Consider the following 27,872-nt stretch of genomic DNA (forward strand, 5'->3'; position numbering starts at 1 on the left):
GTTATTTCGGGTGCTTTTTTTTTTTCCCCAAGGGAGTTGTTTTTGTTTTGAGCATTTGATTTTTATCCCAGGGTCAACAGAAAACTATGGAAGGCTTTGAACTGGGCAAAGACAAGGATGAGGTATGCACATCTGAACCACCTTTTGGGTTGCTACTTGGAGAAGAATTGGAGGGACTTGGAGGCAGGAAGACCAATGAGAAGACAGGTGCAGTGGTTTGCAGTGATCCTGAGGAGAAAGGATGGTGACCTGGACTAGAGATAGGGATGACAGGATGAGAAAGTATAAGGATTCTTGAGATATTTTATGGTGCCAAGTGTAGTTTTAGGAATTTTACCTAGGGAGAGACAGGGAGACATCAAGGATGGCACTGAGATTTTTGGCATTAAGCAACAGATTGAATGTTGAACACATTACTTGAGATAGCCAATAGTGGGGAGGTGGTTTAGAGCTGAACATAGTGTATTAAATATGGACATGGTGAGTTTGAGGTGCTGTGGGACATTAATTCAACAGGAATGACCAACAAGTAATTAATAATCACATTACTGTGAGTGTGAAATCCTTCCAGTGGCTTACCACTGTCAAGGGTACAAATTCCAAATTTCTTAGCAACACTTACAGTTTACCCTTTTCAGTTTCATCTCTGCCATCTATCCCCAGGCACAGTTGCCCAGCCCAAACTGAATTTTAACTTTTTTTTTTTTTTAAGTAATCTGTACAACCATGGTGAGACAGGAACTTACAACCAGAGATCAAGAATCAAGAGTCACATGCCCTACCGACTGAGCCAGCCAGGCAGCCCCAATTTTAGCTTTTTTTTTTTTTTTTTAGATTTTTATTTATTTATTTGATGGAGAGAGAGACAGCCAGTGAGAGAGGGAACACAAGCAGGGGGAGTGGGAGAGGAAGAAGCAGGCTCCCGGTGGAGGAGCCTTATGTGGGGCTTGATCCCAGCACTCTGGGATCGCGCCCTGAGCCAAAGGCAGACACCTAAGGACTGAGCCACCCAGGCGTCCCTTTTTTTCTTTTTCTTTTCTTTCTTTCTTTCTTTTCTTTTTTCTTTCTTTCTCTCTCTTTCTTCCTTCCTTCCTTCCTTCCTTCCTTCCTTTCTTTCTTTCTTTCTTTCTTTCTTTCTTTCTTTCTTTCTTTCTTTTTCTTTTTTTTCCAGTTTTAGCGTCTTAAAAGGGTAATGCTCTCTGTAGTCTCAAGGACCCTGTGCCACCTGTTCTTTCCAGGAACTATCTTCTTTTCCCTTTCTTGCATTCAACAAAGAGTGAGGGCCAGGTAGCTGGTAGCTGCTGGGATAAAACAGTGAGCAAAAGATGACCTCCTCTGTCCGTGCACTCGTGGAGGAGTCAGAACTAGACAATAATCCAATAATTACACAAGTAATTAAAAATTAAATTAAATTAAATTAAATTAAATTAAATTAAATTAAATGTTGAATTGCAGATGATATCAGAGGTGCTAATGGAAGGTACCTAATACGGATAAGAAAGAACCTGTAATGGGGTTTTGAAGTAGTGAAGCTGAGAAAGTGAAGACAATTGATTCAAAGGAGGAAAGTTTTCTAGGCTGAGAGAACACCCCTATGGAGGGGCAAAACTTCGCACATTGTGGGGAACTAGAGATATATGCACTTTCCCTTAAATACTTAGGCCGGGTTGAGGGTCATTGGAGAGAGTAGACAGGAAAAGGGGGCGGAGAAAAGTCTTGGCCATTTTGTCCCATAGCGGCCGCCATGCAACCTCGGGTTGCCGCGACCTCTTCGCACTGATTATTGGGAGTTGTAGTCTTGACCTTAGTGAGCCGGCATGGCGGCCTCCATTGCAGGGGCCCGCGGAGCAGCGATGGAGCTGTACCGAGGCTTTCGAGCCGCCAGGGCGCTACTCCTTGCGCCAGCCTCCATTGCCCAGCGTAAGTGGAGAGGGGCTTGCAAACTGGGGCCAAGAAGGAGCTCAGGGCAAGGCTGGAGGGAGGCGAGCCTAGAAGTCAGGGGCAACTCTCGTGGGACCGCGAGTTGGGGGAGCTAGCAGGACTCCGGGGGAGCTCAGGGCGAGCTCTGTTGACCTCTGTCTTCCGCACTGCAGGGGCCTGCGTGGGGCCGGGCCGGCTGCAGAGCACCGGACCTTCTGAGCCCGGCGCGTTCAAGCCGCCGCCGAAACCGGTCATCGTGGACAAGCGCCGTCCCCCGCTTCAGGAAAGGGGGAGGTGAGGCCCGGGCTTGGGCGCGGTTCCAGCTTTTTGGGTCTGTGCGCTCACGAACCTGACTTTGCTTTGGAGATCTTGGCTCTAAAGCCGAGCTCACTGCACGGGCTTGTGTGTAGCATTCATGAGGCTTGTATGCAGAGCGCTACCAATTCAGGTTTGTCTTCCTCGTTTCTCCCAAGCCAGCTTTGAGCTTTCTCTGCAGTTCCACTAAATCAGAGCTTCAACCAAGGATTCCCCCGATTTGAAGCTCTATGCTCCGGCATTTAGCCTGTATTGAGAATTTTTCTCTGAAGCACATCGTACTTGCCTGTTTAAAGAGCCTTTTATTCCTTGCCTCAGTAGAAATGGATTGGCCAGAACTCACCGTTTCCTTTCCCAACTCACATGTTTTAGTTTCCTGAAAATGGGATACAGTGATAAATTTTCTGCTAATTTGCATCTTAAATTTGCTTTTCAAAGCAGTGTGTTTAAAAGCCTGGCCCACTTTAATGAATGGTGGTAACTTTGGAGGTACCTGTAAATTTAGATGACCTAGGATGTGCAGAAAGTTTAGAGCTTTATAGCAACCTTATTAAAAAGCCAGTTTTAGCGGGAAAAACTTGGTGTGATTTTAGGCTTTCTGAAAGGGCTCTTCCTTGTTGATTGGATTATGTCTGCTTGCGTATGTGTGTGTTTAACGTTGCAAATATCCTGTTCTAAGTTGAAATAACATTGAACTTATGGAAGCTAGAGATTCAGAAAAGATTGCCTTATACAACTTTTTTTTTAAGGTGGGAAAGGTATGTCTCTCTTAAATGGCAAAATTGCATACTATTCAGTTAACTGGGGATGTAAATCGTGTAGTTTGGAAAACAGTTGAACAAAATTTAGTAAGGTTGAGGTTGTGTATGTCTTTCCATCTGGTTGGTACATAACTTAATATGAAAAAAATAATAAAGGAAATTGTACAAGGAGACATTTACAGGAATGAAGACAGAGATATCCATTAGTAGGTGAATAGGCAAATATATATATGTAACAGAGTATTACACGGCGGTGAAGAACGAATGAACTAGAGCTAACACGGATAAACTTCACAAATAAGATGTATGAAAAACAAACTGCAGAAGAATTGATACAGTGTGATAACATTTCTATGTTGCACAGACATACATGCATATGTAAAGTATAAAATTTACAGGGGAAATCTGTACTTTCACAGAGCAATCAAACCTAGCTTCCCCAGGAGCCATACAAGCCACTTATACCTCCCGATGTGATAGAATAAGATGATCATACCATCACCAGTATGGTATTTTTACCCACAATGTTTGACCTTGGTCTAGGCATGTGGAAACAGTAAACAAATCCAGAATCCAGGGATGGTCTATAGTGCAATGGACTTTGACTCTTCAGAAAAGTCAGTGTTAAAAAATACAAAGATAGGGAACAGTACCAGTTTAAGAGACTAAAGAGAGTAATACCCAGATGTAATGTGTGAAGCTTGTTGATAGTTTGGATTGGGTAACAAATAGCTGTAAAAGACCTTTTCCAGGACAATTAGATACTATGAGTTTAAATATGTTTAAATTAGTTTAAATGCAAGCTACATATTAGGTTATATTATTGAATTAATGCAGAAATTCTTAGATGTCATAAAGGTCTTGTGGTAAATGAGCAGAAAGTCCCTATTCTTTTTTTTTTTTTAAGATTTTATTTATTTATTTGACAGAGAGGCAGCCAGCGAGAGAGGGAACACAGCAGGGGGAGTGGGAGAGGAAGAAGCAGGCTCCCAGCAGAGGAGCCTGATGCGGGGCTCGATCCCATAACGCCGGGATCACGCCTTGAGCCGTAGGCAGATGCTTAACGACTGAGCCATCCAGGCGCCCCAGAAAGTCCCTATTCTTAGAAGCTTTTTAAAGTATTCAGGGATGAAACACGTTGCTATTTGACATTTTCAAATAGTTCAGGAAAAAAAATTATATGTATATATGAAGCAAATACGTCAGAAGGTTGGCAGTTGGTGAAACAAGGTGAAGTGTATGTGGGTGTTCATTGTATTACCATTTCAATTTTTTGGTGCTTTAAAATTTTTCAAAGGAGGAAATTGAGTGTTGGGGATCATCATCATCAAAAAGACATGACCGCTGGCGCGCCTGGGTGGCTCAGTCAGTTAAGCTTCTGACTTTTGCTTAGGTCATGATTTCAGGGTGCTGGGATCCAGCCCTGCATTGGGCTCCCTGCTCAGCGGGGAGCCTGCTTCCCCCCCACCCCCCCTGCCACTCCCCCAGCTCATGCTCTCTCTGTCTCTTTCAAATAAATAGGTAAAATCTTAAAAAAAAAAGACAAAAAGAAAAAAAGATATGACCACTGATGGACCTGTGGGCTGATGCCGCCTCGTCACCCCCGCCCCGTCCTTGAATGTAGGTTTTGGTTGCCTTTCCTGCTCCCAGAGGCTGCTCCAAAGAATAGCCTTGAGATGGTGATGTCATGTTGAAAATGCCTACATGGTATATGTGACTGAGCCCACTTAGGGCCTCTTTGTAATAATTTTTAAGATTTGGTGGCATGTACAGGGATCCATTCGTCTTGCTGCCACCCAAGACAAGCCTGTATGTAAGTTCCCTTTGCTGTTACTGAAATTGCCACCTACCCATCTGGAGCGGCCTGCTTCTTTCTTTGGTATCTCCTTGCCCTTAAGAATATGGGGGCCAAGGGACGTCTGGGCGGCTCAGTCGGTTAAGCATCTGCCTTCAGCTCAGGTCATGATCTCAGGGTCCTGGGATAGAGCCCCACATCAGGCTCCCTGCTCAGTGGGGAGTCTGCTTCTCCCTCTGCCTGCAGCTCCCTCTGCTTGTGTTCGCTCTCTCTGTCTCTGACAAATAAATAAAGTCTTAAAAAAAAAAAAAGAGTATGGGGGCCAGTTTCAGAGTACACCTGGGAACTCCTGAGAGACTGGGGTGAGTCAACAAGAAGGAAGAGGAAGAAACTCAAAGCAATAGGCATCACCAAATTTAATGAATTACCCCATAGTAATTAACTGAGGGGAGGGAAGGGTGCACTGGGGCTTCAAGTATATTGATCATTTATTCCTTGGGATGGGTAATAAGGACATGGATCTTCATCGTGTTCATTAATGTCATTTATGCTTTTAAAGAAGTTAGCTTAGAGAAGTTAAAGAACAGAATAGGGAGAGAACTTCTAAAGTTAGTTTGCAGTTAATGATTTCTAGGTTTATATTTTTCCAGTGTCATTTCTTCTAACGCGTACAGCTCAATGTGAGGCCTGTGGTTTATGGCCATAGGCTTTGTAGTCTGACAGACATGCCTACGTTTATATCTTGACCTGATAAGTTTATTGCTAATATAACAATAAGTCAGTTATTTACCTTCTCCGAGTTTCATTTTTGTCTGCGAAAAGGAGATTATGAACCCACACCTGCCTGATAGTTGTAAGGATTAATTTATGCTCTCGGCTTTCATAAACCCTTAACACAATGCCAGGTGAGTACTTGGGAATTGTTAGCTATTTTCATGAACATTGACAACAATTTTGGAAATAACTGACTTTTCTTTAGAGAAGAAAGAATAATACACATCAACATCATAGGCTTTCATTTTTTTGGTAAAGCAACAGTTTCTCTTGTAAGTTTGCCTTTCATTTTTTTTTTTTTTTAATTTATGTTTTTCACAGATTCTTGAGTCCTGAATTTATTCCTCCAAGGGGAAGAACTAATCCTCTGAAATTTCAAATAGAGAGAAAAGATATGTTAGAAAGAAGAAAAATACTCCATATTCCAGAGTTCTACGTTGGTCAGTAAGAGCTGGATGCTTTTATTATTAGTGGTGGGAGGGGCTCCTTTTCTTCACTTAGAGAAGATTGTTTCCCACCTATCTGGGTTTTGCCCAAATGAAGTATTAATAAATACATTAAAATATTTATGAAGTTATGAGGTTACCTAGACATGCTGTTTGTGTGTTTCTGCGTGTCACATCAAAGTTCACTTCTCCTGTGACTGTGTAGGAAGCATACTTCGTGTTACCACAGCTGACCAGTACGCCAGCGGAAAAACCAGCCAGTTCCTGGGGATTTGTATCCAGAGATCAGGAGCAGGCCTTGGAGCTACTTTTATCCTTAGAAATACTATCGAAGGACAAGGTAGGTTTCTTTGCATTAGTTTGATTTTCTGGAAAGTGTTTTCTCAGGATTCCATTTTGTGTTCTGATTCTGGGATAAGACATCTGCAACTGCTCTGGAGCCTGTGGCCTGAGAATGGACCCGGCCAGAGGCTGCTGAGTAGACGGTCGGCGCGGTGCCGTCCCGTGAGGGCGGCTTCTAGTACAGCCCAGTGACCGGCAGACTTGCCAGCCTCTGGGAGCGTAACAGGAGGAGGCGGGGGTCTCTACACAGTGTGGGGACATGGATTTTTGCAGTAAATAACCCATGAGGACGTTAAGATAAACATAATGATGTCTGTATGAGTCACTTTTTCCTAAAACGAATGCCCCCATTTTGCTTTATGTTGTGATAGTCACCACAGTAATCACTGTTTGATAAGAATCAGAGGAATCTTTAAAAAGGCAAAATTTGTTCTTATGCCTAGTAAGACAGAGGCCCAAGTGGCAAAGTTCTAGAAAGATTATGAATCAAAATGGTAGGACAGTAAAGTTTTCATACTTCAAAGTTATGTGCTTCATGATCCCCGACAGTAAGTATCATGTTCACAGAAATTGAGCAGTGAGAACAGTGACTCTTCCTTCTGTGGTTGTGACCTGTGGCGCCCTGCATGGAGGGGCTCAGCAGGACTTGACCGGTTGCAGAAATATGTGCCTTCTGTCAGGTCATGTGCTCGAAGAAGCTTGTAATAGAAAAACATGAGCACAGGTGTGAGTTTGATGGACCTTGGTTTGATCTTCTTTCTTAAAATTGAGATAATAGTAGTTTCTGCCTCCCAGGGTTGTGGTCAGCTGTGTGTGATGCTACATATGAAGTACTGGACATCGAATCCTCCAGATGTGTTCACTCCCTGTTCATGCTCCCCAAAAGTGGGAGGGGGGAGGGGGACCAAAAACAACAAAAATAAATAAATAAAGGACTCTTGACTATTGCAACCTGCCTTGACCTTCCGTATCAATACTTTCTTTCGTGCTTCTTTTCAGTCCATTGGCTTTAAATACCATCCATATGTCGATAACCCCCAAATCTTTTTTTTTTTAAAGATTTTATTTATTTATTCGACAGAGATAGAGACAGCCAGTGAGAGAGGGAACACAAGCAGGGGGAGTGGGAGAGGAAGAAGCAGGCTCATAGCAGAGGAGCCTGATGTGGGGCTCGATCCCATAACGCCGGGATCACGCCCTGAGCCGAAGGCAGACGCTTAACCGCTGTGCCACCCAGGCGCCCCGTTGACCCCCAAATCTTTATCTCGAGAACTGACCCTTTCCAGATTCCAGATTTGTGCATACAACTAGCTTGTCCACATTTCCAACTGGATGTCTTTTAAGCCTAAGACGAGTTCAGGATAGAATTCTGTGTCCCCTCACAGTGTGTTCCTCTCCGTTTTTTCTACATTCAGAAATGGCACCACTGCCCACCCATATACTGAAACTGAAAATTAGGAGCTATAAAAATAGCTTACTAATAGCTAATAAATAGTTTGTTTATTCTCTTTCCCACATCCAATCAGTTTTTCTTGGCTTAATCTCCAAAATATGTTTGTTTCTCCAGCTCCATGGCCACCACTCCCGTCCATGCCACCACCGTCCCCTGCTGGCAGTGGTGCTCTTATCTCCATTTACTTTCCTGGCCCACTAACTAACTTACTAGGCTTCAGCCAGAAGGACCCTTTTCCTGTTTTTCCCAATATGGCAAATTTGTTAAGACCCCAGGGCCTTTACATTTGCTGTCCTTTCTGCCTGGAGCTTTCTTGGCTATTTATAGTGTCCGTTTATTTATTTATTTTTTTTAAGATTTTATTTTTAAGTAATCTCTCCACCTAATGTGGGGCTCACACCTACAACCCGGAGACCAAGAGTCGCATGTTCTACCAACTGAGCCAGCCAGATTGTCATCTTAAAAATGACAAATTTATGTCACATTTCCTGTGTGCAAAACCCTTACACCAGAAGTAGTTTTTACTGTTGTATGAGGCGTATGCAGACATCTGGATTTAGATTGTAAGAATATATTTTCTCTTTTTAGGTGTTGAGATTTGCTTTGAACTTTATAATCCTCGAATCCAGGAGATCCAAGTGGTCAAATTAGAGAAACGGCTGGATGGTAGTTTGCTATACTTACGAGATGCTCTCCCTGAATATAGTACTTTCGATGTGAATATGAAGCCAGTAGCACATGAACCGAACCACGAAGTTCCTGTGAATCAGGTATAAGTTGTACTTTTAGAACAGAAAGTTCTCTATAGAATGAGAACGAGTCATCTTAACAAAAACTTTTGGAAGAATTTTTGCTTGTGACTATCAGCCTAAATTATTATTATTATTATTTTTTTTTATATCTTCCATAGCTGAAAGTAAAAATGAAGCCTAAACCCTGGTCGAAACGCTGGGAACGTCCAAAATTTAATATTAAAGGCATCAGATTTGATCTGTGTTTAACTGAAGAGCAAATGAAAGAAGCCCAGAAGTGGAGTCAGCCGTGGCTTGAGTTTGATATGATGAGGGAGTATGATACTTCAAAAATTGAAGCTGCAATATGGGACGAAATTGAAGCATCGAAAAAGTCCTGATTCTGAGAATCAGTTTGGTTATTTGCAGAGGAGATACTGACTCCTAGAGGATTTATTGAAAGAGCAGTTTAATTTCACATATGAGGACATAGTCATTAAATCGACTAAACGTTCATTAGTTTATGAGTACTGTTGTAAAAAAATAAAAGAAGCACACCAGTTTATTACTTTAGAGTTAAATCATTACCGGAATGCTCTTCATTGAGCCTGGATCCTGAGCATGGAAGTGGTGGGGTGATTTTTTAAGTTTGTGAAATAAATGATAAACACGAGAAAGTGTATGATATAAAGAGTAACAATAAAGTGAACACTGATGTACCCACCTCAGGGTAAGAGGTAAAACATTTAGTAACCTCTAAGAAGGTTAAGAAGTAGAACGTTTACTCCGGTTTGAGAAGACCCTTGTGTGTCTGCAGTTACACCCTTCTCCCCTCCGCTGGATACCAGCACTAGCCTGACTGTGCATCTCTTTTAGTTTATTATGTACATGTACATTCTAAAACAACGAACCTAGTTTTGGGAAACCTGCTGGCAGATATAAAAGGACAATTTCCTTGTCACATGAAGGCTTCGGGGAGAACGTCACAGTCTTGGTCGTACTCTGGCTGCGTTTTCCCTGAGAGTTTACAGAGTGACTTTGAGGCAGTTCATGGCTAAGGTCGTGAGCGAGTCCTGTTACAATAGAAGGCTCAGCACAGGCCATCTGTAGGCTAGAGTGCAGGTAATTGATGTCTGGAAGAAATGTGGTTGGAGGGAGTAGAATGCTTTATATGATCTGGTTTTCAGCTCGTGATGAATCAGACTCCCAACTCATAGGACAGCTCAAAACAATACTTCTGTAGGATAAGATGAGTATCCTTGCCGATCTGTTTGAGAATGGGACGGAAATCTGGCACCTAATGACATCATGAACACCAGCCTCCGGATAATTTGAGCTAGGCTTCCCTGAGCCTGCTGTTCCTCAGGTTAAAAAGGGCAATACTAGCCCAGGTCTTGATGAGGGCAACCCTCCAACTGTCTGAAGTCATGCTGTGCGGCTCTACCCTCTGGTGCTTGGTGAATTGGGGATTTGCATTCACTTCTCTCCTGTGCTCATCTGTTTTCTGGGTTTTTTGTTTTTCATTTGATTGGTTACTAACTCTTTTCTGGAGCATATCTTTTGGTAGCTTCTAGAGGAAGTATGTATGGAGGTAAATCTTTTGAGACCCTGCATGTCTATCATATTTGATATTTTGTAGAAGTCTAGGTGGGAAATAAGTTTCCTTCAGAATTTTGAACATATTGCTACATTGCCTTGTTTCCAGTTGTGTTGAGAAATCTAGAATTATTTTGATTTCTGTTCTTTGTGACTTGAAAGCTTGTAGACTATTCTCCTCGAGGTAATGAAACTTCACAGTGATGGGCCTTGATGTGGATCTGTATTTATCCATTATGTCGGGGTAAATGCAGATGGGCATTTGATGAATCCTTTCAGTATGCTAACTTGTATCTTTCATTTTCAGGGGAAACTTACTGCTCATTGATGATGCCCTCCCCTCTGCTTCTCATTCGGGAGCAGTTATTTTGATGTTGGATCTCCAGGCCTGGATCTCTGTCCCCCCCTCCCCCAACCCCATCTCTTTGTTTTTTAGATATTTAATTCAATCTTCCGACTCTTCTTTGCTCTCATATTTCTAAATCTGAAGATCCCCTTTTGATTCCTGAATGTTCCTTTTCTTATATAGTGCTTTGTTCTAATTCTGTATTTTTGCCTGTGGATTTGTTCTGTTGTATACCATTGAGTATAGTCATGATAGTGTTTGTGTGTTGTTGTTATTGTTGTTTTAAATTGTTTTTCTGCAGAATCTGTTTTCTTCAAATTTCTTCTTTCTGTGCATGTGTGTGTGGGTTTTTTTTTTTTTTCCTGTTTTAGGCGTTTCCAGGACATCTGGCAATTCTCGGCTGTCTACTTCTGGTTGAATAGTGGACTAAAAAGCTGATTAGGAGCCTTGGACTTGTGAGAAGGGGTTGTTTTCAGTGTTACCTGGGTGGACTTTGCGGGGGAGGGGCGCGTCCCAACCTCCACGTGAATGTCTTGGTTTGGTCAGATCCTCCAGAGTAGAGGCTTCCAGTCTCCTTCCTGGATGGTAAGGATCTGTCCGGCAGTGTTGTGGGAACCTCACGGGGGAAGAAGGATAGAATTCCTGGCACGGTGCGTGTATGGGGCCAACTTGTCCATCTGCCCCTCCCCACCAACACGCTTCTGGCTTGCTACTCACACAGTGCCTGAAGTGTAGAAAACCTCTTTGGCCAGACAAGCCATGCTGAGGAATAGGGGAAGGGATATTAGGGATATCACCTCCCAATATTTTTCATTCGATTCTTATTTTAACCACTGTCCTTAACCCCCCTGTTCCTGAGGTACTGGATCTGCTGACTGGACAGTTCTGAGGGGAGACTTAGGTGGAGTCTCACCTTTCCCCGCTGCTGGCTTGATTGTTTCTTGCTGGGTGCCGTGGTTTTATGTCTCGTCCGTGCGCTGGCAGTGTTTCGGACTGCTCGCATCTTGTCCTCTTTTCTCCTTCCTTGTGGATTTGTTGCTTTCCCTGTGGTATATTTTTAATGGTCATTTAAATAACTCATTTGACAAATTAACCAGTGTAGCCCTTTTTTCAATAATAGATGTCTTCTCCAAAAGAAATGTTTAGATACTAACCTTTGGGGTTCTCGACATTCAGCGCATCCTCGATCTTTTTCACGAATAGTTGTTCCGTGGCCATCTGACTGCTTTCGGAAAGCAGCGGATGTACCACGTTACGTGGATTACTTACTGAGATAGCTTCTCAAAATAAAATTTTAGCAAGAATCTATATTTGGTATTTTTCTTCTCTTTAACTTGTCAAAAGATGACCATTAAAGCCTGTTCCTTTCTTACCTCGATAAACACACTTCAGCCTTGGTAGAGGAACAGATGAACGATCTGTTTCAGGATCTAAAGCTGTGTGACCGTGATCTGCTCGTAAGTACGTGTGCTCGTAGCAGCACAGCGAGTCGTGGTTTTCAGTCTGTGAGATCATCTTCAAGATTCTTGTGAATTTTCCTCCGGAAACAAAGCAAATCTTAGTGTATTAAATGTGTATAGGATAAAATTTTATTGTAAGATATAGAACATAAAATTCGCCATTTTAACCATTTTTAAATGTACGATTTCTGTGGCATTAATGACATTCACAGTGTCGTGCAGCCATCACCACTACCTCCAGAACTTTCTCCTCACCCCAGACAGAAACTCTGTGACCATTAAGTAATAACTCTATTCCTATCCCCCTTCTCCAAGCTCCTGGTAAATCCCACTCTACCCTTTATTAATTTGTCTATTCTAGATACTTCTTTTAAGTGGAATCATACAGTATTTGTACTTTGTATTTGGCTTATTTCGCTGAATATGTTTTCAAGATTCATCCATGTTGTAACATATCAGAATTTCATTTCTTTTTGGCTAAATGATATTCTGTCATGTAATATACTGTATTTTGTTTATTCATTCATCTGTTGATGAACACTTGGGTTATTTTCACCTTTTGGATATTGTGAGTAAGGCTGCAGCGAATGCTGACATCCACATATCTCTTTGAGCTGCTATTTTCGTGTTCTCCTTATACTCCAGGTATATACCCTGGGATGTAATTACTGGTTTTTATGTATTTAAATGTTCTTGCCAATTTCTTCTTTAACCCACTGGTGCTATTTGATTCCTACATATTTGTAAATTTTCCACTTTTCCTTTTGTTAGTGATTTCTAGCATCTTTCTGTTATGGTCGGAGAAGATACTTCGTATGATTTCAGTCTTTTTAAATTTATCGAAAGTTTTGTAGCCTAAGATATGCTGTAGCCTGGAGAATGTTCCATGTGCACTTGAGAAAATTGTGTACTGTGGTGTTGGATGGAGTGTTTTATATGTGCCTGTTGGGATAGTGATGTTTCTGACATTCATTATAGAACCGTCTAGTTTTCCCTTCAGTTCTGTCAGTGTCTGCTTCATAGGTTTTGGGGCCCTGTTGTTTGGTACATAAATTATTATATCTTTTTGATGAAGGGATTTTTATCAATATGTAATATCTTTTGTTTCTTTTAACAGTTTTTTGCTTACTGACTATTTTGGCTCATACAACTAAAGCCACCTGTGCTCTTGTCGGGTGACTGTTTACATAGAGTATCTTTCTTGGGGCACCTGGTGGCTTCCAGATCGTGAGCTCAAGCCCTTCACTTTCAACATATTTGTGTTTCTGGTGCTAACGTGAATTTCTTGTAGAAAGCATATAGCTGGATCTTGTGTTTTTGTTTGTTTTTTATCTGTTTTGACAATCTCTGCCTTTTGTTTGCAGAGTTTAATATATTTACATTTAAATCAATTAGTAAAAGGATGGGCTTCTGCTATTTTGTTACTTGTTTTCTTTAAATATATCATTTTTGTTTCTTGTTTTTTCTATTACTGCCTTCTTCTGTGTTGATTTTTTTGAGTGAACTGATTCTCTTCTCATTTATGTATATATTTGTTAAATGTTTTCTTTGTAGTTAACCATGGGGATTACATTTAACATCCTAATTTATAATAATCTAGTTTGAGTTGATACCAAGGACTTCAATAACATATAAAGTCTCTACTCCTATAAAGTTCTGTTCTCCCTTTACATTGTTGATGTCACAAATTTCATCTTTCTATATTGTGTGCTCAGTAACAGATTTATAATTATTTTGTATGCATTTGTCTTTTAAATCATGTAAGAGATAAAAAGTGGAGTTAGAAAACAAAATACAACAGTATTAGCTTTTATATTTTCCCCCCTGTATTTACGTTTCCTGGAGATCTTTATTTCATCACGCAGATTCAACTTACTGTCTACTGTTCTTTTATTTCTGCCTGAAGGACTCTCTCTAGCATTTCTTGTAGGGCAGGTCTGATTGCAATGAACTCTGTCGGGTTTTGTTTATTTGGGAAAGTCTTTTTTCTCCCTCATTTTTGAAGGACGGTTCTGTCAGATACAGAATTACTTGTTGGCTGTATTATTCCCTGAGCATGTTAAATATGGCACCTGTTGCATTCTGGCCTCTATGGTATCTGGTGAGAATTGGCTGCTAATTTTATTGAGGATCTTTCATTCATGAGGAGCTGCTTCTCCTTTGCTGCTCTCAGGACTGTCCCTGCCTTTGTCTTTCAGCAGTTTCATTGTACTAGTTCTTGGTGTGGGCCTCTGCCTTTCTCCCACTTGGAGTTCATTGAGATTCTGGGATTTGCAAATTCATGTCTTTGATCAAATTTTGGATGTACTTGGTCATTCTTTTTTTAAATATTCTTTCTACTCCTTTCCTCTGGGACATTCGTAATGCATATATGCTGGTCTGTTTGGTGGTGTCCCACCAGTTTCTCAGGCTCTGTTCACTTTTCTTCTATTTTCTTTCTGGTCCTCAGACTCGGTCATTGTAATTGTCCTGTTTTCGAGTTTGCTGATTCTATTTTGTCTGCTCCAATTCTCTGTTGAACTCCACTAGTGAACTTTTAATTTCAATTATTATACTTTCTGGTCTGAGAATTTGGTTCATTTTTATAATTTCTGTGTATTTATGGATATTCTCATTTTGTTCGTATATCCCTTTTCTGGTTTCTTTCAGTTGCTTGTCCATGGTTCCCTTTAGCTCTTTGAGCATATTTAAGACAGTCGTTTTAAAGTTTTTGTCTCTTAATTCCAATATCTGTGGTTCTCCAGGGATGTTTTCTATTATTTTGTTTCTTTGGTGGCCATACTTTCCAGTGTCTCTGAATGTCTTGTGACTTTTTTGTTGTTGTTGAAAACTGGACATTTAAAAATCATAATGTGATTCTGGAAATCAGATATCCCCTCTCCTTTCCCAGAGTTTCTTTTATTATGATTATTGGACTGTAGTCCATTCGTTTACTGATATTTCCAAACTATTTTTGCAAAGATTTAATCCCTTATTATGTGTAATCATTGAAGTCTTGTCTCTTAACTTGTGTTTAGATAGTTTTCCTCGAAGGCCGGGAGCTAGACAAATACTTCTCCCAGTCTTTGACAATTGTCTCTTTTCTGGGTTACTCCCTGAGCACTTACCCAGGCTTGCACCAAGTCCAACAGCCTGAGTTGAAAGCTTAGGGTCTTCTCAGGTCTTTTCTGAGCATGCATCTTCCCCTTGACATATGTGTGGCTTTCTAGATTTCCCTGTATGTGCTTTTGAATAGTCTAATTCCCCAAAGTAACTCTCTTCCCCCCAGCTTTTTCTCCCAGGCCTGAGGTGATACATTGTGCAACTGTAATCTTTTCACCCAGGCATTTGTGGGTTGTTGGTTTGCCTTACACTCATTTTTGAGCAATGCCTGCTGCTTTTCTGGACTGCGTTTCAAGTTAGGCAACACAGGTGAGTGCTTTGCTTCAGTCCTCCAGGTACCCACAGGCAGGCTACAATAGATATAAGCCATAATTTGTGAGTAAGGTTGTTCTGTTCCCTCCAGAAATAGGGACCAAAGTCTAACACTGAGAATATAGCTGCCATTTTCAAATCTGCTGCCACATCAAAAGGCCGAGTAAAAATGCCACAAAGCTTTCCTATCGTTTTATTTTCTTCCAGTTTTATTGAAACAGAGTTGACATACGGCACTATGTAAGCTTAAGGTGTACAGCGTAATGATATGATTTTCGTATATTGTGAAATAATTACCACAATAAATTTAGTTAATATCAGTCCTTTCATACATATACCCCCCAAAAAATAAAAAATGGATTTTTCTCCTTGTGATGAGAAGTTTTAGCATCTTCTCTCTTAACAAGTTTCAGATATACCATACTTTAGTGTTTATAGCCATTGTGTTGTACATTATTACATCAGTACTCATGTATCTTAAAACAGGAAGATTGTACATTTGATCACCTTCATCAAATTTCCCCATCCCTCCCCATCCCCTGCCTTTGGTAACCATGAATCTGATCTCTTTATATTTGTTTCACGTCCACTTTTATGTAAGATACAGTATTTGTCTTTCTCTGACTTCTTCACTTAGCGTAATACTCTCCAAGTTCCATCCTTATTGTCACAGATGGCAGGAAATCCTTTTTGTGGCTGAATAATATAATATTCTGTGTGTGTGTGTGTGTGTGTGTGTGTGTGTACATACAAACATAACACAATTTCTTTATCCATTCATCTGCCACCGGACACTTGGTTTGTTTCTGTGTCTTGGCTATTATTGATAATGCTTCTGGAATGTGGGGGTGCAGGTAATTCTTTGACAGTATTTTTGTTTCCTTCAGATACATATATGCCAGAAGTGGAAATGCTGGATCTTAGGGTAATTTATTTTTAAGTTTTTGAGGAAACCCCATACTGTTTTCATAGGGGCTGTACGTGTTTACAAGCCCCCCCCCCCCCAGCAGTGCAGCAGGGTTCCCTCTTCTCCACATCCGCACAGGCATTTGTTTTCTCATGTCCCTTCGATGATGCCGTTCTGACAGCCGGGAGGTGGTAGCTCATTCTCTTGATTTGCATTTCCCTAATGAGTAGTGATTTTGAGCTAATAATGATTTTCATGTACCTGTTGGCCATTCTTATTTTTTCTTTGGAAAAAAATGTCTTTTTAGGGTTTTTGCCCAGTTTTAATTGGATCACATGTTTTGCTATTGAGTTGGAGGAGTTCTTTCATATTTTGAATATTAACCCCTTGTCAGATATATGGTTTGCAAATATTATTTTCCGATTCTGTAGGTTGTCTTTTCATTTTGCTGATTGTTTCTTTTGCTGGGCAGAAGCTTTTTAGTTTGACATAGTCCCACTTATTTATTTTTTTATGTTTTTCCTTGAACTTCAGGTATCATCCAAAAGATCATTGCCAAGACCCATGTCAAACATCTCTTTTCCTGTGTTTTCTTCCAGGAGTTTTATGGTTTCCAGTCTTACATTTAAGTCTTTAATCCATTTCAAGTTAATTTTTGTGAATGGTGAAAGAGGTCTATTTTTATTCTTTTATAATATGCAAAATTTCCAGCATCATTTATTGAGAGACTATCTTTTCTCCACTGAGTATTCTTGGCTGTCTTGTCATGTATTAGCTGCTTGTATATGCATGGGTTTATTTCTGGGTTTTCAGTTGTGTTCCATTGGTCTGTGTGTCTGTTTTTATGCCAGGACCATACTGTTTTGATTGCTATAGCTTTAAGATATAGCTTGAAATCAGGAAGTGTGATGCTTCCCACTTTGTTCTCCTTTCTTAAGATTGCTTTGGTTTTTTGGTGTCTTATTGCCCATGTAAATTTAGGATTTTTTTTTTTTTTCTGTAAAAAATGCCATTGGAATCTTGATGGGAATTGCATGTATTTCAAAGATGGTTTTGGGAAATACAGGCATTTTAACAATATTAATTTCTCCAATCCATGAACATGAGATACAGTTCCATGTATTTGTGTCTTCTTTGATTTCTTTCATCAATGTCTCATAGTTTTCAGTGTAGAGAGTTTTCATCTTCTGGTTAAATTTATTAAGTACTTGCATTGTTTTTGATGCTATTGTAAATGGGATTGTTTTCTTCATTGATTTTCAGGTACTCGTTATGTTATAGAAACACTACTGATTTTTATATATTAATTTTGTTTCCTGCAACTTCACTGAATTCATTAGTTAGATTTAACAGTTTTGCGGGGGGGAGTCTTTAGGATTTTATACATATAAAGTCATGTCATTTGCAAATAAAGCCAATTTTACTTCTTCCTTCTCAATCCTGATGCCTTTATTTCTTTTTCTTGCCTGATTGCTCTGACTAGGACTTCCAGTACTGTGTTGAACAGGAGCTGTGAGAGTGGGCACACTTGCCTTGTTCCTGATCTTAGAGGGAAAGCTTTCAACCTCTTACCATTGAATGTTAGCTGCTGACTTGCCATATATGGTCTTTGACTTTTGATAATTTATAATATGTCTCAATATAGTTTTATTCAGATTCAACCTGTGTGGGGTCTTTTGGTCTTCATGGATCTGGATGTCCATTTTTCTCTCAAGGTTTTGGAAATTTTCAGCCATGATTACCTTAAATATACAGTTGATCTTGAACAACACAGCTTTCAACTGTGCAAGTCCACTTGTCTGGATTTTTCTTTTTTATATAGTACAGTACTGTAAATGTATTTTCCTTACACTTTTCGTAATAACGTTTTATCTTCTCTAGCTTACTTTATTGGAAGATTACAGCATATGTATTGTATTAAATGCATGTAACATACAAAATATATGTTAATTGACTAGTTATGTTATCAGTGAGGCTTCCAGTCAGTAGTAGGCTGTTGCGTAGTTACGTTTTGGGGGAGTTGAAAGTTTTATGTGGATTTTCAACTGCATAGGGGTTGGCATCCCTAACCCCTGCATTGTTAAAAGGTCAACTATACTTTTTTATCCCTTTTTCTTTTTTCTGGAATTCCCATAATACAGATATTGTTTCTTTTGATTGTATCCCACAAGCCCTGCAGACTTTCTTCACTCTTTTTCATTCTTTTTGCTTTTTTGCTCTTCCGAGTGGATAATTTCAAATGTTCTGTCTTCAAGGTCACTGATTCTTTCACATGGTCGGGTCTGCTTTTGAAGCTCCCGTTGAATTCTTCAGTTCAATCATTGTATTTTTCAGCTCTAAGATTCCTGTTTGGCCTTTCTTTGTTGAACTACTCATTTTGTTTATGCATTGTTTTCCTAATTCCTTTAGTTGTCTGTGTGTTCTTGTAGTTCCCTGAATTTCTTTAAAAGGATTATTCTGAGTTCAGTTCATAGACCTCAATTTCTTTAGGTCGGTTATTACGTTTTACTAGTCTCCTTTGGTGGTGTCAAGTTTATCTGATATTTTGTAATCCTTGATTCTTTCTGTTGGTATCTGTACATTTGAGTAAGCATTCTTTCTTCCAGCCTTTGTAAGATTGCTTTGGCAGAGAAAATTCTTCACTAGTCTTCTCAGTTTGGGTGTTTGGACTTGTTAGCTGGTAACATCCTTGAGCAGGTGGGGCTTGCTATAAGGGTCTGTTTTGGAGTGAGGCCACTGCTGGAGCTCTGAGGTGGGGGTGGGATGGACTCTGATTGCCTAGGTTCTCTGGTCACCTGGGTTCTTCGGTCAGGGTTAGGAGACAGGGTTGCTAGGTGCTATACTCAGCAGGAGGTAGGATTATGAATTAATTTCCCTGTCCTCACAGGGCAGCAGAACAGGTCCCAGGTCCTTTCACAGCAACTTATTTGGGGACCTAAATCAGATAAGACTGTACACTGGATTCCCTGGTCACATGGGGCCAGCAGACCCTGCCAGAGTCTCCACTTAAGTGTTGCCAGGCTATGGAGCTTTCCCGGGGTTCCGGCCAAGCTTTCTGGGCAGGCGGGATTCCGGAGCTGCACTCAGTAGTGGGAAGGGCTATCAACCAGCTTCCCTGCCCGGGCAGAGTAGGAGATCGAACGCCAAGCAGCCTCCCAGGTGTTCCCGGTTAGTTTCTCAACTAAGATGAGCCAGAAGCTTCTCGGCAGTGATTGGGCCCGTGACGGAGCCGCCCGGACGACGCAGGAACGCCAGCCCTCAGCGTCCCCTCAGGTGTTTCCAGTCAGGCTTTCCGGTCAGGAGCGGCCAGGAGCTAGGCCCAGTGGTGTTATAAATCAGCTTCTCTGCGCGGGTGGAGGAGGGGAATTCGTTCTGCGTCCTACACGTAGGTGGTTTGTGGTGGTGATTCAGGCCACTGGCCCCCCAGACTCCGCTCCGAGGACGAGCCTCGGGGCCGCCGCGCTCTCCGCTCCGGCCGCTTGCGGGTACCCCGAGCTGGCCTCTCCTGCGAGGTAAGGCTGGGCGGGACTCCCACGAGGGGACCACACGTTCCGGGCGATGCCGGCTGGACCCCTGTGTTCTCTTTTCCCGCTGGGGAACTGTAGACGCAGGAAGACCTCTTGTTGGGGCGCTGCCTCGCCGAGCGTAGGGGCAACGTGGTGAATCTGTAGCTACTCCCCGTCCTCTTTGATCGCGGTCTGTCTTGGTCTCTGTGGTGGGGGGCGGGGGGGGGCTCAGCCTCACGGCCGTGGTCTAAGGTCTTTCAGGGGCGTCTTCTCCATGCGTCCTTGTTAATTCTTCTCGTGAAGAGGTGCAAAGTCTGGAATGACCTGTGTTGCTATTTTGGTGACTTCCTGCCTTTGTAAAGTTTTTTTTTTTTTTTTTTAAATCCTGTGTTTGGTTGCTATCAACGTGCTTGTGTTCTTGAGTTCTGAAAATGTTGTTTTTGACCATTCCTGCTTGTTTTTTAATGTTTCTGTGGGAGGGCAAGACCTTGACTCTGCCTACTCTATCATTTTGCTCGTGCTGTTTTAAAATCTCCCTTTAGCGTTGTGGTAGGACAACTGGTTAAAAGAAATAACTCCCTGAGTCTTTTATATACTGCACAGCATTCAAACTGTTAGGTTTTTCCAATTAGAAAAAGAAAAACGATACATTTAAATTTTCGGTTTTCCAGGCTAGGCTTAGTCTCCGCCCCATTCGAAGGGCTGCTATGTTGCAGACACTGTGCGAGGCATTTCGTGTCTCTTGCTCACAGAAGCTCGTGAGACCGGTGCTTCTCCCTTTTACAAACGAGGTCGCTCAGAGAGGTAAGCAGCGAGGCCCAAGGGGCAGGGGGGTAGGTGGTGAGGCTAATGTTAAACCTCAGGAGTGCCTGAGTCTGAAGTCTTAACGTCCGTTCTTTAAAGAAGTCTCCAGATTGTATCAGAATACGATGGGACGGTAAGGGATGTTTTACGAAGCTCCTGATAGGATTCTAATGCACAACCAATTCTGAGAATCCCCGCACTTCACATCTTGCTTCTTATAGAAACGGCATAATGGAGGTGAAATTCAAGACCGGTCATTCTGCTCTAAATGAGGCCTCTAACCAAAATGCTCGGGTCGTTTTCAGTGAAGGCAGTAGAGTGACCAACTTGTCCTGGTTTGCTGGGGCCTTCTCCGATTCCAGCACTGGGAGTCCTGCATCTTGAAACACCCCCGAGTCCTGGCAAACCACGAAGGCTGGCTGCCCTACCAGGCAGATGTTTATGGAATTTAATGATCTGTATTAGTCTTTGATGATTAAAAAATCCTAGATGTGTTTCTGAAAATTTGAGCATAGTAAGGAAGTGGTTTCCCTACATATTTCTCTTTAGCTTTAAGAAGTTCAAATGGGGGCACCTGGCTGGCTCAGTCTGTAGTGCATGTGACTTGATCTCAGGGTTGTAAGCTCGAGCCCCATGTTGGGTGTAGAGATTACTTAAAAATAAGCCCAAATATGTCTGGAATATTCTGCATTTTTCAATGAACAAACTCTGTTCTTTTCTTAACAGAGAACTTAGTTTTTTAGAAATTTTTAAAGGGCACCCCCAAGCCAGAAGAAATACTTAGCACCATTTATTAACCATTTATGTCCAAATATTTAAAAATAATACATAGGGGTGCCTGGCTGGCACGGCCAGAAGAGCGTGTGACTCTTGATCTCGAAGTTGTGAGTTTGAGCCCCATGTTGGGTGTAGAGATTACTTAAATGTTAAAAAAAAAAAAGATGTTTTTTAATGTGTATTTGTTATAATTACTAATTGGGATGTTTGTATCTCTCGGCCACTGAGCAACTTATCTGAACTTGGCATCAGACTGGACACTACCACTCATTTTCTGTTCCACATGGAATTTCACGGGGTACTTGCTTTTTATCACCACATCGAAAGTTCAGAAGTAACAGAAGTAAAACCAGTGAATCACCAAAGTATAATTAGTAAAAATAGTTTGTGAACTGGGAGCACTTAAGCCAAAACATGGAACGAGGCTCAGGTGTATGCTGTTATTTTTTTTAAGTTTATTTTCATAATGTCTATACCCATCGGGCTCAAACTCACGATCCCGAGATCAAGAGTCGGCACACTCTTCCGACTGAGTCAGCCAGGTGCCCCTCAGGTATATATCGTTATCAACAGTTTATAAAGGTAAAACAGGGACTTTATTCTTCAGCCATTGGTTATATTAGAATTTTTTTTTTTTAAAGATTTTATTTGACAGAGACAGCGAGAGAGGGAACACAAGCAGGGGGAGTGGGAGAGGAAGAAGCAGGCTCCCAGCGGAGGAGCCCGATGTGGGACTCGATCCCGGAACCCTGGGATCACGCCCTGAGCCGAAGGCAGACACTTAACGACTGAGCCACCCAGGCGCCCCTAGAATTTTCTTAAATGATAGTGAATTGGTCAGTGGTGACCTCATATCAACCTTGGGAAACAGTTCATGTTTTGCTTATGATTTCGGAGGTGTAAACAACAACAAAAAAGGCCCAGGTTAGAGCAGTCTTGCAAAATAAGCTGAATTAAGCTTGGCTTGTAGGATGAAATTGGTTTTGCCTGCTCAGGGGATTTCCAAGGCTGTTCTCCATTTGCCTTTAACAAGAGCAACGTCTGGTAACCCAGCTGCGTGGATTCTGTCTCCTGAAGTACTGTAACGTGGTGCAGTGTTGACATGAACAGCCTTGAGCTGGGAGCTCCAGTGGTTTGTGGCCGGTGTTGAGTACTGCTGTCCCCCTTGAGAATTAAACATCTCTGCTGTGCCCGGTGAGTTACAGCCGTGCCCAGGGCTCTCAGCTCAGTTGGGAACTGTGGGTCTGTGGTTATTTAATTCTGTCTCAATACCATCTACATGAAAATACTCAGTTGAATAGTCAACCTTAATCCTCTTTTGGCATTAAATAAAAAGCCTGAAAAACCTTTACTGACATTAATTCACGTTTGTCCGGACTGACTCCATGAGACTTTAAGAGAATATTGTCAACCTACATTAGTCTTTGATTCTCTTACAGAATCTTCCTGGGGCGTTTCTGGTTAGCACATCGCGCTGAATCCCTAACAGGAAATCCTTCAGGGCAGTGGTTCTAAGGCACTATTCTTGATGGAAATTTGTTAGGTTTAGGTTTGTTTCGGTAGAAAGGGCTTAAAAAACACTAGTCTAATGGACTATATGTTAAAAACAGGAATCTCTCTGGATATGTTTTCTTGGGTTACCATCCACTAATGACCTTTGAAAGTATCACGAAGAGCAAGTAGCGTGGTGTTCACTGGTGCTCAGCCCACTGATAACTGTCTGAGATCGTTCACTATTCCAGACACTGATCTGATTGAGATTTTAAAACATGGGTGCATCACTCTAACATTCAGTAAAATACACAGATCTTAGGTTTTCCATTCAATGAGTTACAAACTGAATACACCCATGTACCCATCATGCAAATCAAGTTTTTGAGCACATCCATCACTACCAGAAAACTTGTCTATTTTCATTCCTCCATCATTTTCGTTACGTCTGTTCTTGCATTTGTTATACATTGAATCATAAGGTATGTATTCTTTCATTTAATGATGTTTTGTGATTCAGTTGTTATATGCCTTAGCTCATTTCTAATGCTGAGTATTTTTCTATTTTATGAATACAACAGTTACCCATTCTATTTTTGGCTATTACTAAGGCTCATGTCAACACTGTTATATGTAGGTATACTCTTATGTATTTGTGAACTTATTTTTCTTTTTAAGATTTTTAGAGCAAGAGAGCACGCACGAACATGCAAGGCTGGGGGCGGGCAGAGGGAGAGGGGCACCCAGCATGGAGCCCAGTATGGGGCTCAATCTTACGACCCAGAGATCATGACCTGAGCCGAAATCATGACTGGGATGCTTAAACAACTGAGCCACCCAGGTGCCCCAACATATTTTTCCTTTCTTGCATAAGTGCTGAGGAATGGATTTGCTGAATTGGATGGTAGATGAATGTTGAACTTTACTAAGAAGCTGACGAACAGTTCTCCAGAGCGGTTCCATTTTACGCTTCCAGCCGCAGCGTGGGAGTGGCTCAGTGACTGCACATTCTTGGCACTTGTGGATGTTAGTCTTTTTCAGTTACTCTAGTGGGTGTGAACTGGTGTATCGTTGTGGTTTTAATTGGTACTTCCCAGAGGACCCAAGATGTTGCACAAATTTTGAATTTTTTTTTCCTTTCTTGGCTAGTGCTTTCTGTGTCCAACCCAAGAAATCTTTACCTACTCCAAGATCAAAGCTAAATCTTTTTTTTCCTACATGCTTTTCTTCGGGGTTTTACATTTAAATCCATGATTGTGTGTGTGTGTTGCACACGTATATAGGCACATCTGAGTAGAAAATAAGGGTCAAGGCTTTCCATTTCATACAGATATTCAGTTCCACCAACAGTTATACTTTCCTTTTCCCACTGAATTAACCTGGCATCTTGATAAAAAATTACGTGGAGGTCTGTTTCGGGACTCTTGATTCTGCTATATTAATCTATTCTCATTCTAATACCAGTCTTGATTAGACTTTTTGTTTTTCTAAAGTTTATTTAGTCATCTCTACACCGGCTGTGGGGCTTGAGCTTACAGCCTGGAGATCAGGATGGTTTGCTCTTCTGACTGAGCCAGCCGGGCGCCCCCTTTATAGTAAGTGTTGACATCAGATAAGCAAGACGCAACTTGTTCAGGATTGGTTTGGCTATTTTGAGGTCTTTACACTTCTGCGTAATCTGAAAAATACTAACCAACCAGGTTTTTTTTTGTTTTTTTTTTTTGTTTTGTTTTTTTTAAAGTCTAAGGAAATCTTGCTATGGATAGCTAACTATAAAGCCATTTAGGGAGAATAGACACCTTAAACAAAAATCATTTTCCAATTCATGAACATGCTAGGTCTCCCCTTTGTTCTACAAACATCATCTCAGCAATGTTTTGCTCTTTAGTGCAGAGGTCTTGCATATCTTTCTATAAATTTGTTCCTAGGTATTTGATATTTTTGCTGCTCCTGCAATGCTAGTTTCTAAAACTTGTTTCCAGTCAGATTACCAGCATGCCCTGGTCTTTGATTTTTCTAAGATCTTGCTAAATTCATTTTAGTTCTTGTTTTCTTTTTTTGCAGAGAGCATAAGGTTTTCTATGTAAACAGTCATATCATTTGTGAATGACTGTTACAATCTCTCGTGTATCAATCTTTATGCTTTTTCTCTTGACTGCTTGTATGGTTATGACCTATAGAACAATGTTGAAAGGAAATGGTGAGAGCAGACATCCTTGGTTTGCTTAATATTTCACCCTGAAATATGATGTTAAGTGTAGATGTTCTTTTGCAGATGCTCTTTATCAGACTGAGGAATTTATACTCCCAGGGTTTGTATTGTGAGAGGATGTCGAATTTTGTCCAATTCATTTCCTATAATCATTGAGATGATAGTATTCCTCTTTTACTCTGTTCATAGGTGAATCATACTGATTGGACATTCTAATGTTAAACCTTGCCCTTCTAGAAGAAAACCTATTTCGTCAAGATGTATTATCATCCTTATTATACACTGCTAGTGTTTGTTCATGTTTGAAGGACTTTTATTCCTATGTTCATGAGGGATATTGGTTGTAATTGTATCTTTTTCAGGTTTTGTGTCACATATGGTATATTTGGTATATCTACAGAAACACTTTGTCACAGGCCTAAGAAATGCAAAAATCAATTATTTTGAGGTGTTTATTCATGGCCATTTTTGGGTTCCTAACAACCATCATGAATAAGTTTTAAGTCTTCTTTCTGATTCTATAAAAACTTCTTTATGTGAACAAAATACTAAAAAATCCAGGGAGAGAACTGAGATAGATGAATTTCTAACGCAAAATTTTGCTCTTGCTAGTTGTTCCTCCCCTTCATTCCATCCATCCCACAGTCACAGGGGAAAAAGAAAAAATCTGCATTGGGGATTAAATTAAAAGCAAGTTTCACACGTTTTTGAATATCCTCAATTAGAGTATATGATGGATAAAAATCTTGAGGTTCAAACTCCACATAAAATGTAGTCCAGTATAAACTATTGGGAGTTTAAATCAATTTGTAGTTTTGAAAGCAGTTCTAATAAATATTTTCCATTCTACAAAAAATCTCTCCCCAAATTAAAAACGTAGGCAACACATCTTTAATTAAAAATGCAGAAGCCTTAAGGAAATTTCCAAATACACATTTTATTAGTAAAATTAAAAATTTCATATGCAACAAAGATCTGTCACTTATGTTAACACACACACATGTTTGTGTAAGTAAAGGTCTGAAAGGATAATATTAAAATGAAAGAGCAGTTACCTCTGGGACAGTAATTGTGCAGGAATGCTAAATTATCTCTCAGTAATGGTTTGAATTTTCTAGAAGATCCTATTAAAAGAAAATTTAAACTGTTCCTACTAGTGAATCACAAGTCTTCACTGCAGTAGAAATAATCTGTTAAAATATACACAGCTTTAAAACTAGAGGTGATAATGGCAGAAACCACATGTTCAAATCCTATATAATCAAATTTTTCCCGATTATCCTTGGGGCAATAATTAACAAAATACATATTCAGGGGTGCTCTTGAGTTAAATAGATTTAAGAAAAGATTTCTCAATGAGCGTTTACTAGTAACTTTTTCAATTTTTTTTGATTACACATATTTTATCAGGAAGTTATCACCTGTTCTGAGTATTTAAATACCTGTTTCCTAACAAAATAGGTACTTCCCTAACAAGTACGGCCTTAGCACACTAAAACATCATATACAAAATTAAAATAAAAATGGCAATGAGGACGTTATAACATAGAACTTTATAAAGATATTGATGTTTTGCCTGACAAATCCGTAAGATGAATGGGTTATTTTAAAAACCAAGTATTTACTCTCTAATAGCCAAAATGAATAATTAAAATGCAAATTTAGCTGTAAAAAATCTTGAGTTAAAAATAGTACCTATGGGGTGGTGGGGGGAGTTCACTGGCCTGTTACACTTGTGTTGGCAAAATACGTTGGTACAGATTTTTTTTTTAAGCTTTTGTCTGTCAGAGCACGAGGAGGGGGAGCGGCCAGGAGAGGAAAAAGCAGGCTCCCAGCCAAGCAAGGAGCCAGATGCAGGACTCAGTCCCAGGACTCTGGGATCATGACCTGAGCTGAAGGCAGATGCTTAACCGACTGAGCCACCCAGGCGTCCCTGGTACAGACTTCTGAGGTACAATTTGACAATCAGTAGTTATCAAAAGCCTTAAGGTGCCTTTACGCAGTTAACACTTAGCAAGTAATTCATTCCAATTAAGATTTCCATTTTAACTTATTTGTAAACAGATAGTTAAAATGAAGATAACAGATGTTTTTATGGTGCAGTTCAGAAGACTCACCAAAGCCCAAACAGCAAGGTTTCTCCAATTTCTCTTCAATTGGAAAAGTGAAAAGAATCAAAGCAAGTATGTTAAACACTTAGTGCTCCCGTGTGCTTAATTTCTGCAACCACCACGGGGGGTGGGGGTGGTGGTTTTCATGATACCAGAAGGTAAAATAAGAGGATGGGAAGGGAGGGATGGAGTCCTGCTCCACCCAGCCCCCAAGCAAAGGAGGCAAGTGTGATTATATTAAAATCTCATATTAGTACTTTCCTGTAGTTTGTTCAAACTTCTCTAATTACTGATTTCAGATGGTCTAGGTGATACTCTTCTATGAAGGATTCTGCTTGATTCAAAGCTTTTATTTTCACCAGAATAGGAATTATTTCTTTGACTTCATCCCTGAAAAACAAAAAAAATGTTTGAGAGCATAGTGAATCAGCAGTTATTAAACAAAAATTTTAAGCCAATATCTAGAACAGCATAAAATATTCAGATGTTACCTTTTCCATACAGCATTCAAATATAGGTTATTAGAGGATGTATGCTGACAAATTTTAATGTGAATGATTGTAAAAAGCAGTTAAATCTAGCATCAAAAAACTGAGTTATGGTGTGGGGCTATCAGCCTGTAAGGACTATTATGGTGGGGGCCTCTATGGGAATATTTACCCACAGAAATGCTACAAATCTGTGATTTAAAAAAATTTTTAAATTTTTCGA

At 40.5% G+C, this 27,872-nt stretch overlaps 2 protein-coding genes across 3 annotated transcripts in view; one reads left to right on the forward strand and one right to left on the reverse strand.

Annotated features, from left to right (window-relative positions):
- Positions 1-1,766: 1,766 nt before the first annotated feature.
- MRPL19 (mitochondrial ribosomal protein L19) lies at positions 1,767-21,233 on the forward strand. 2 transcript variants are annotated; one of them, XR_015725229.1, is made up of 7 exons: positions 1,767-1,920; positions 2,094-2,214; positions 5,887-6,005; positions 6,217-6,351; positions 8,395-8,576; positions 8,717-19,772; positions 20,438-21,233. XR_015725229.1 is itself a non-coding variant. In XM_045788381.2 (6 exons), the coding sequence occupies exons 1-6, from the start codon at positions 1,818-1,820 to the stop codon at positions 8,936-8,938; spliced, it is 882 nt and encodes a 293-aa protein (XP_045644337.1). In that variant the 5' UTR covers positions 1,767-1,817; the 3' UTR covers positions 8,939-21,233. The 2 variants fall into 2 exon arrangements, 1 of the variants encoding a protein (XP_045644337.1); XM_045788381.2 differs by having other exon boundaries at positions 8,717-21,233.
- Positions 21,234-25,967: 4,734 nt separating this feature from the next.
- The window catches only part of GCFC2 (GC-rich sequence DNA-binding factor 2), a 47,474-nt gene continuing 45,569 nt past the window's right edge, over positions 25,968-27,872 (reverse strand). The window contains exon 17 of the mRNA XM_045810876.2: positions 25,968-27,551. Coding sequence (XP_045666832.2) covers positions 27,434-27,551 — 118 coding nt within the window. The 3' untranslated portion in view covers positions 25,968-27,433. The remainder of the gene's footprint in view (positions 27,552-27,872) is intronic.

This window comes from Ursus americanus, chromosome 7, assembly GCF_024610735.1.
Source record: "Ursus americanus isolate L20-20 chromosome 7, mUrsAme1.1.p, whole genome shotgun sequence".
NCBI classification, from domain to species: Eukaryota; Metazoa; Chordata; class Mammalia; order Carnivora; family Ursidae; genus Ursus; species Ursus americanus.